The sequence below is a fragment of the Lipomyces doorenjongii genome (assembly GCF_038497915.1).
Source record: "Lipomyces doorenjongii strain NRRL Y-27504 unplaced genomic scaffold V1508scaffold_68, whole genome shotgun sequence".
NCBI lineage: Eukaryota > Fungi > Ascomycota > Lipomycetes > Lipomycetales > Lipomycetaceae > Lipomyces > Lipomyces doorenjongii.
The window spans coordinates 66,438-76,493 of record NW_027118135.1 but is presented as its reverse complement, the minus strand read 5'-3'; the positions used below and the strand labels follow the sequence as shown (position 1 = coordinate 76,493).

At 47.4% G+C, this 10,056-nt stretch overlaps 2 protein-coding genes across 2 annotated transcripts; one reads left to right on the top strand and one right to left on the bottom strand.

Annotated features, from left to right (window-relative positions):
* V1508DRAFT_463971 (apoptosis-antagonizing transcription factor) lies at positions 1–1,555 on the top strand. Its single transcript, XM_066942887.1, has 4 exons — positions 1–350; positions 406–588; positions 644–1,260; positions 1,316–1,555. Exons 1-4 carry the CDS (start codon positions 294–296, stop codon positions 1,380–1,382), a joined length of 924 nt encoding a protein of 307 aa, XP_066793532.1. The 5' UTR covers positions 1–293; the 3' UTR covers positions 1,383–1,555.
* Positions 1,556–1,677: 122 nt separating this feature from the next.
* V1508DRAFT_441646 (uncharacterized protein) lies at positions 1,678–9,345 on the bottom strand (the record flags this gene model as incomplete). Its single annotated transcript, XM_066942298.1, has 5 exons — positions 6,377–9,345; positions 4,813–6,323; positions 2,153–4,750; positions 1,935–2,100; positions 1,678–1,880 (listed from the first exon to the last, which is right to left on the bottom strand). The coding sequence occupies exons 1-5, from the start codon at positions 9,120–9,122 to the stop codon at positions 1,678–1,680; spliced, it is 7,224 nt and encodes a 2,407-aa protein (XP_066793531.1). The 5' UTR covers positions 9,123–9,345.
* Positions 9,346–10,056: the final 711 nt, after the last annotated feature.

Genomic DNA, 10,056 nt, shown 5'->3' with positions numbered 1-10,056 from the left:
TTCGTTATTCGCAACGCAAAGTGGTGCGAATAATTATTCGTCGAATATTATTCGCCGAATAATATTCGCAAATGCGAATATTCGGAGCAGCCCTAGCATAACGAGATGTGAAGAAATTTCTGATACTATTCATTGCGTTTAAGTCATATAGCGCGAGAGGGGACACAGTTTATTCGTGTCTCTTGCCTCCCAAGCTGAGCCGCACCAAAAAAAATTGTCTCTATCATCGCTAACAACACTTTGTACAACCAACAATTGGAAGATACAGAGGAGTAAGAGATAAATGGGACATTATGGCAGATAAGATGGATGAGAATCATTTAAACGGTATTGCTATTAAAAGGCAAATAGTAAGTGCTTTATGTAGTGTAGCTTGACCAGAATAGCTGACATCGAATTGAACAGACTATATACGAACGCGTTTTGGACGCCAGAATACAGCTACAAAAAGCACTCACAGCGCTAAATTTTATTCTCAGTATTGCTCATCAGGATTCATATGCAGACAATCGAGAAGTGGAAGTTTTAATCCAAGAAGCGGAGGAGAAGATTCTGCATTTGTTGAGTCAACTGATTGCTCTTCGAACTGTACGTACTTGAAGGTTTACTTCTAGATATCGCGAGATGATTAACAGTATATTAGAAACTATTACAAGCGAACGACTTATTGGCCCCTACAGCTCCATCACGTAAACGCAACCGCTCAGCAACGGTTTCGGGGCACTATGACACATGCATATCCTTCAACTCAACGTACACTCCTTACCGTACCGCGGTACTCGAGAAGTGGTCGCGGAAAGTTCAATCCGCAAACGGTATGGGTGTTCTTGGAGCTTCATCTAAGAAGTTCTCGGTGTTGAATCAAAGTGTTTCAAGCCAACTTGAGGATTTGCTGCGAGACACCGGCAGATTGGTCGCGAGGACACGGGTCAACAGGACTGCGAATGCCAGAAATATCACATTAAGCGCTACCATAAATGAGGACCGCGTTGATGACCCTGCTATGCACGATAGCGTGGCGTCGCTTATATACGACGATACCGATTTTTATCAAATTTTATTGAAGGACTTGGTGGATAAGAATATGGCTGCTGCGGATTTGGGTGGCGTGAGGTGGACGGTTGCGAAGCCAAAGACAAAGCGCCCGAATTTGGATGTGAAGGCATCCAAGGGGCGAAAATTACGGTATCATGTGCAGGAGAAGGTTCAAAATTTCATGCCGCCTATTCCGACTACAACATGGAATGACGAGCAAATCGAGTATGTTAATCTTCTGTAATTTACTTTGCATTATGGATTGCTAACTGTGCTCTAGTGATCTATTCAGTGGCTTATTCGGGCAGAAAGTTATGGACGTAGTTAAGGCCAACGAGGAAGAGTAATGGACCAACTTTTGGCATCTGCTAAATTTGTATTTCCGGTTATGACCGCTACACAATCACTTTATGAAGTCATTAGATTTCCCGCTGTTAACGCGATTACCAGAACGCCTTTTTCTTACAATCACCAATGTATAATACAGGATGAATGCTAAATGAATGAAAATACGACTAAGCAAAAAAAGCCGTCCTCAAAGGTTCCAAAATTCCAAAAGCTATATGCACATGTCAAAACAGATGCAGATAACAGTTTATTACATATCCAGGTCTTCTCCCTCATAATCGTACAACAACAAAATTATGCTGCGATCTCCCTCATGTTCAGCCACTTTGCAATGATCGATTCTAGGACGTCGCGTTTGACGGGTTTGGCGAGATAATCAGACATACCAGCATCCAAACATCGCTCGCGGTCACCTGTTACGGCATTGGCAGTCATGGCGATTACCGGGACATCTCGCACGCTGCCGTGACTATGCCGCCGAAGTCGTCTCGTCGCATCTGTAGAATTTGGTTAGGCACATTGAAGTTTTCTAGCAGCCTAAGTGAACTTACCATAACCATCCATCAACGGCATTTGACAATCCATCAGAACCAGATCGAAAGGTTGGCCGCACGCTAACCGACGATCGAGGGCTTCAAGAGCCTCTTGTCCATTACATACGGCCTCCACGCCATATTTCAGCTTCTTGAGGATATTCAGAGCAATTTGTTGATTGATCTGGAGTTCAAGTTAATCTCATGCTGGACCAACCAGCCCAAGGAAGACTTACCAAATTATCTTCTACTACTAAAATCCAAACAGATTTCGGTTCAGGCGCATAGACTGTGATATTGCTCCCGAGCAATTCTGAGTCTGAAGATGGCGCTGAAGTCGAGGAAATGGATGATTCCGAGGTCGATGTTCTCGGTGCACAGGGCGGTTTTGAACCCATGTATGCGTCTAAGGACGGCAATGATTCCTGGGTATCGCTTTCCGGTATTTCAGGATAGGATACTACTGAAACTGGAGACGGAATGTCAACCAAGTGGGGGTATGATGTTGGACCGGAATCCCATGCCACAACCGAGGACGCTTCGTCGTAACCGTATGAACTCTGCTGCGCGTCGACTGGCGCCTTCACGAACGGAACAGTGAAATATGCCATTGTACCCTTGCCATACTCTGATTCGAGCCCAATGCTTCCGTTCATGAGCTCGACTAAATTCTTGCTAATAGAGAGGCCAAGTCCTGTACCACCAAATTGTCTGGCTGTGCTGTTGTCTCCTTGCTCGAACGGCAGGAACAACTTTGACATCACCGCTTTGCTGATGCCGATACCAGTGTCGGAGATCTGAACCTTTACCTCAATGATGTTGTCTGTTTCGTAACCATCTCGTGCTGTCAGCGTGATGTGTCCAGTGCTTGTGAATTTGACTGCGTTAGTCAACAAATTCATCGCGATCTGTCTAAATCGTCCAGGGTCACCCATAACCAACGGCATGGGCTGTACCGAAAAGTGGATATCATCTAGTAACCGCAATCCTTTCTTTGCAATCGGGAAAGAGAGGATTTTCAAAGTTTCTTTCAAAACACACGTCACATCAAACGGCACATTGCTAAGCTCCAGCTTGCCGACTTCGATCTTGCTGAAGTCCAAAACGTCGGTGATAACAGTCAACAATGCATCAGCGCACAGTCGAATATTATCCGCGAAATTGCGTTGGTGTGGCTGCAAATCTGTGCTGAGCAGTAAATCACTCATACCAATGACTCCAGCAATGGGAGTGCGAATCTCATGCGACATATTCGCCAAGAACTCTGACTTCATTCTTGACGCCTCCTCTTTCAGCCGCATAGCATTTAACGCTTCTTCTTGTGCTCGTCGCTGATCATCGATATTGATCAACGCGCCAATCCATTTTGTGATCAAGCCGTCGTCGCTCTTGAGCGCAGTACATCGACAGACATGCCACCGATAATTGCCTGCGGCATCGCGGATCCGGACTTCGATCGTCTCGTACGTACCACACTTCGCATTTGTCAGAGTTCTCACAAATACTTCACGGTCATCTTCGTGAAATTGTTGGAGGTACGCGTCGTTAGCAGGACCCGGCGCGCCACTACCACAGAAGATATACCAAAAATTATTCAGGTAATCTAGCGGTGGTGTCTTCTCAGCCGGCGCCGATGCCGACGGGGGATCTGCCGTCCAGATAATACACGGCATGGTTTCCAAGGTTGCCACGAAGCGCGCTTCTGATTCTCGTGCAGCCCGCAGCGCGGCGTTCTGGCTTTCAATCATCATAGCATTAGCCATTGTCGCCTTGCGGATATTCTTGAACAGCATCGCGTTGGTGATCGAAATGGCCATTTGCTGAGAGAGTAACGACAAAACTTCGATATGCCGGGTATTGAACGAATGAGGCGCGCCCTCGAGATATAAGGCCCCAAGAACAATATTCTTGTGCCGGACTGGATGAACTAGGATACTGCGGCCGTCAGGGTGACCTTTTAGCCAGCTCAGACCGGCGCCTAAGAACCTCTCGTCGTCAGCTGAGTTCGCCATAACCACGGTCTCGCTTGTATTCAAAGCGTACGAAATCGGCTCTGAAAAGATCGTTTTCCCAAGACTCTCCAGACTCATCCTCGGATATTTGTATGACTCTACACTATTCACAGTTCCCATGGCCGCGACACGGAATTTCGAATCCTCGTGCACAATTACGGCAGCTATCTCTGCACGCGTCGTGTTGATGAAAATCTCGATCATCTTCTGAAGTAGTGTATCAACGTTAATTTCGCTCGAAATAATCTGGCTGCTCCTGATAATCGAAGTCAAATCGAGAATATCTAATGTGTTACTACTTTCTGACTTGGTCACGTTATCATGCATCTCTGTCTCATAGTCCTCGTCCCATTCGCTCTCGACGGACTGCCCTTCCGTACTTGTCCGATACCCATCATTTTCTTCCTTTAAAGCCTGCGGTCGTAATGGCGCCGTGGCTATAACAGCCTGCATATATGATGGCGACTGCAGTCCGACATTAGCACTAGGCGTGCTTTCGGTTGCGATGTCCGTCTGCAACTTAGCGGCAACTGTCTGCACGCCAACGCTCCTGTACCGTTTATTGTCCGTCGCATTGAACACGTTCGGATGTCGACGCGACATTTCCTCGACAACAGCCACGGCACCACAATCCATGAACACCGCGACTGCTTTCTTGAGTAGGACCTGTCCGATGCTTTGGATACCTCTCCGCATGCACATTTCACCGGCAAGTCTGTGCAGAATAGCTCTTTCGAACTTGAAATTGTGTTGCTCGCTGTGCTGCAGAACGTCCTCGTATCTCATCATCGCTTTATCAAAATGCCCCGCAAAATCCTCCAACTGATTGCATAGTTAGTATCAGCAACGACAATGGAACCAGGACCACGACAGTTTTCACTCACCTCCATATCAATAATACCCCAACACATATAAAAATTCACTTTACTAACAGCAGTCCATTCTTGGAACGAATACTGTTGCTCGTGAATCCGCGCCAACATCATCTCGCGCTTATTCAAATCAACGGTTTCTCGTCTCAAAATCTGCAGCATGGCGATACTAAGTACAAATCGGGCATATTGCGTCGCGCGAGAGCAATTCCACATTGCATGACGAGACGACAATAAATGCGACGAAACCTCATATATCTTGCCGTAATGTCCGAAGAAAAATAGAGCAATCATGTAAAATTCAAGGTATACGGCTGTTGTAGCCACGAATGGCATGGCTAGTAGCTTCTCACGATATGCGATTGAGTCGTGCTGCTCATCCGTTAACAAGTTCTCTGCGTCGCGACTGGCAGTCCTTCCAGTTAATGCTTGAATTGTCTGTCTGACTGCACGAATAATGATGATTGAATCTGAATATTCGTATAACACTTCCGCCGAACTGAGTGTCGAATCACACTGGCTAAGAATTGACCGAAGGTCGTCAAACATGAGAAATCTAATGCGAATACTAAGCGATTGTAGCTGCAGCATAGCGACCCTGTCACCGGAAGTAATGGCATGCGAAATCGCAGCATCAGTCTGATCGAGTGCTTCATCGAAATGATCGCCCAAATGACTAAGATAGATGTAATACGCAAATGTAGCGCGCGCAATGGCACTCGAGTTCTTGCACTCGGATATCATCTTATAACTAATTGCGCGACACTTGTTCGCGAAATGATACAATCGAAAACGTGCGATTGCGATCATGCCGAGGTAGATATACGCCAAACTGATATTATCGTCCGCTCCGATATTCGTTTGCATGTTAAAAAATACCAGGGCTAATTGGAACATCTTTTCGGGAGCACCTAAATACGCCGACTTAAGACTCTCAGCTAACAGCCGCTCGGCGAGCTCGATAACCGGGTCATCGATCCGTTTGGGACACATCAGCTCCTCCTCGCTAGCATTCTCGATCTTGTCGTAGAATTCCCAAAATCGGTCGCTGGCCGTCAATTCATCCAACCGCACGCGTCCGCAGAGTTGCAGATCTTCACAAGCAATACGCATCGCATCACCAACCTTGCGATAGTCGCCCATCAAAAAATATGCCCGGTTCCGCAAGAGATGGCATAATCCCTTGTGTTCCTTCTCCCGCGCATTCTGATACGCTTCGTCCAGTGTCGTCAACGCGTCATTTGCATTGCCTTGCCAGATATACACCTCCGACAATCGAATGTAAAACTGAAAAGACTCGCCGTAATCCACATCCGGCTGTTCCTCATCCCATCTGTTGACTTGAAGAAGACTGATACCGACTTTGTATAGCTCGGCTGCTTTCGCGAATGAACCGTTGTCAGATGCGATTTTTCCGGCTTGAAGAAGTTCACGGCGGTAAGGAAAGCGGTATTCCTTGTCTTGGATCAGCGGTATCGCTGTCAGCAAATGCTCGCATACCTGATATGGATCGTGATCGTCCGCTACTTTCGTCAGCACCGTTTAACTATTAACTTAATAATTTCAGCTAACGTACACTTCATTAACACCTGCGCAATGAACAAATTCATTGTCCCGACGTTCTCGGGTCTGACCAAACTCAAAGCAGCACGACTGAACCGCTCATGCACAAACCTAAAATGATCTGCGTCTTTATCCTGCATAATCACACCAGCCTGCAATAGAGACTGCAGGCTTGACAGCGCCTTGTCATCTGAATCGATTAGCGTTAGCGCCGTATTGTCGATCGCCGGGATGTCGTTCGAGTCGCTCGACGACAACCCTTCCGGCAAAGACATGAACTGCCGGACTAGCGCGAACGGGAAAGGTGAACCGAGTAATGCGGCCCAGATAATGAAATTTTTCGTGCGCTTTGGAAACTCCCGCAGCCGTCTGAGGATGAATGACTGATCTATCTCGGCGTGCGTCGTGAAACTCACATAGAGATCGTTTAATTTTTCGATATCGTCATAAATCCATTTTGACTCACGCCAGTCGAACCGGATAGATTTGTTATTATACAAGAGAGTCAGAAATTCTCGTAAATAAAATGGATTTCCCTTTATTTTTTCGTATAAGAAATTCACGAGATCACTAATCTCCGACGGCTCGCGGTGCAACGTCAGCGACACGAACTCCTCAAATGATTGTCGTCCGAGCGATTTGAGCATAATCTTTGTCAGGCGTGAATAATCACTTTCGAGGAAGTCCTGGTACTGTGCCGCCAATGGCTCCGATTCTCGATGTGTAAAAATTAAGACCATGTCGACTTTAGAATGAATGATGTTGAGTACAAGTTCGAGAGTCTCGTCATCTGCATGATGCATATCTCCGACCACAGCCGTTATGACGAACATCTCCGACAAAACTCGGAGCGTCGTAACGATGAAGGACACAAACAGCATCTTATTGCCGGATGCGTTCTTAAATATATCATCCTCTGTAAACGATGTCGAATCTGAGGCCGACAACTGTTGTCGTACGTATTGACTGCTAGTGCGACTGGACTGCGATGCCCCATCAAAAAACTCATCTGCAAGTGAGTCAAAAGGGACGATAGTTGAAGACGAAATTGACCCATTGTCATCGTCTCCGTGCAGGAACTCCCGCTGTGACTTCCTCTGCATGCGAGCGCGGTCGATGTCCATGATCGTCTTGAGTTCCGGAATGAGGGCCGCGAGTCGCTGAATATTGTAGCACTGCATTCCCAGCCGGGACCGAAGATTGCTATAAAACGTATGCACGACTTCGACTTTTTCAGACAAAACTTGTCGCAATATAGAAGAAAGGATCTCGATTGGCGCCTCGAAAGGCCGCCGCGATTTCGATCCAATAGTGAAGTGTGCGAAGTAACCATACTTCCGAACTGGTGCTTGTAGGGAGGTAATAAAGCTCGACTTGCCGATACCGGGATAGCCGCGTATGACAATGACTTCAGTTTTGTCCTGTCGATGATTTCGTCTCGAGTCTGCGCTGCCAGTATATGACGGACTCGCACGTGACGACGCCATGTCTACTGACGTAACCGACACTGACGAACTACTCGATGACAAAGTCTTTGAGTCTGTCGAGAATGCCAAAGAATCGGAATGATGAGCTGCCGAATGCAACCGCTTTGAATGAAAAGTCGACATATCGGATGTTGTCCTGCGGCGCTTGACAAATTTGCGGACAATAGAGATGACCTGATCCCGTTCAGCATCGCGGCCGATTGTTTCAGTCGGCAAGAGGAATATGGACGATACGTCCTTAGTCCCGAGTTCAAAGTCGTCAAGAATATTCCCGTCGCATGTACGCACCAGTCTCTGGACTTCGAGAAGATCGCGCTTGAGACCAATTGCTGAGCGATACCGCTGCCCAGCTTGTTTAGCTGTCATTTTCTGTATGATGCTGTCGATGACTGACGGTATATCAGGTCGGTATGACTCGATAGAGGGGACCGGAGTGTGTAGGATATCATGTATCATGTCCATCGCGGAGCCGTAGAACGGTAGGTGGCTTGTCAGGACTGAGAAAAAGACAATGCCCAAAGAGTAGATATCGGTTCGGTGATCGACGCAACTGGATGCACGTCCAGTCTGCTCCGGTGACAAGTAGACATATTTGTAATCCAAAGTCGAGTTATCGACAATGTCTTGGATCGTGCTGTTGGCGAGACTGCTCTGTACGCTGCGAGTGCTGGAACCAAACTGCATGATCTTCACCGTGCGTGTGCTGGCGTTGTAAAAGAACGCGTCGTCTCTGACCTCACCGTGCACGATGTTATGCGATTGATGCAGAAGCTCGAGAGATTCGCACGCGCCGATGGCAAAATCGAGAAATTGCGGGAGAGTGATGATGCGCTTTGGTCGCAAGGAGGTGGCAAGAGGAACTGTTGCAAAAATGGGACTGTCGGCGTCGTCGTTCTGCTCGTCGACGTCTCGGTAATCGGTCATTTCCGCGGAGAACTCCGAGAGCGAGTTTTCGCCGAGATACTCGAATATCGACACGACCGCTTTTGTCTTCTTGAGATGAAAGAACTCGTAGGCGCGGATGATACGGGCAGATGTCGGGTCGAGCTTCATCATGTGCCGGACTATAGCGAATTCCTGCTCAAGGCGAAGGGAGCGCTCGGACGGCGAGATGCGCGCGAGGATGGGGGTCTCGGTGACGGTGACATGTTTGCCACGGACATGCCAGGACTCGTACGAAGTGATGTAGGCCGAGTCGAGGTCGAAGAAGTAGTTCGGTAGACCGCGTAGCTCGTCGACGAGGTCGGGGGGGAGAATGCAGGGTGCCTGCATTCTGCAGACCGGAGACCGACCGACAACGTAGAGTATTGACTATGAGAGGGAGTAGAAGTTTGCCAGTGCGTGATGAGCAGTGATGATGGCCAACGGGTGAGCCGAGCAGATGAAGAGACGGAGAGAACAACAATGGGAAGCAATAGCAGAGTGAGACGCTATCAGCATCAGCATCAGAGCAAGAAGACGTTAAGGCTGGGTGGGCAATCGATTTCAGCGTGCAATCGCGAGGGTCTTAGCTACGGAGACTAGAACACGGCAGCATTTATTTCTCTTAGAGTGTGCGGTACCGCAGTTATGTACCCAAAATACTGATTAGTAACGCCGCATTAATGAAGTGGCATCAATATAAGGTTTGGCTCGGAAGTAGACCCTAAGCAGAAACCTCGCTAACTTAGACTGAAAACTGGCTGCGATCGGCACTTGATAGTATAAATGTATAGTGGTGTATTATGTCAGTGCTGACTGTGCTGTCCGTTGAGACAGTAGCCGTCATCGAAATAAGAGGGTGTTGCTAGAAGAGAATAGCAAAATTCAAGGTTTATCTCCAGTGTGATAGAGGAAGCCTCACTTGTGCGGTTTTATGACCGCGTTGACGTTGTTTTACGTGATAGAGTAGGTTGGTAACTAAATTAATGTTTAAATAAGAATTTGATATCCGACTGTCCGGACACCCATGGCCGAGCCTCGTCTTTATGCGTAATTACTCCATACCATTTAGAATTGCAAACAGATCGCACGAGACGAAATAATAAACTAAATGAAGACTTTTTCGCATGCTGGTGTACTTCAGAGCGCCGACGTCGTCTCTTAAGAAACTAGAGCCGACTCCTGAAATCTTGCTGATCTCGACTTCATACAACCCTAACCCACAAGCCATAAAGCCCTAACCCACAAGTCACGTGGAGAACCCTCTTGAGCTTTAACAATTTAT

Excerpts from the sequence above, each read along its gene's own strand:
- V1508DRAFT_463971 (XM_066942887.1), top strand. The coding sequence starts at position 294 with ATGGCAGATAAGATGGATGAGAATCATTTAAACGGTATTGCTATTAAA. Across the intron at positions 351-405 it reads TTGCTATTAAAAGGCAAATA|ACTATATACGAACGCGTTTT; the intron begins GTAAGTGCTTTA and ends CGAATTGAACAG. Across the intron at positions 1,261-1,315 it reads TGGAATGACGAGCAAATCGA|TGATCTATTCAGTGGCTTAT; the intron begins GTATGTTAATCT and ends ACTGTGCTCTAG.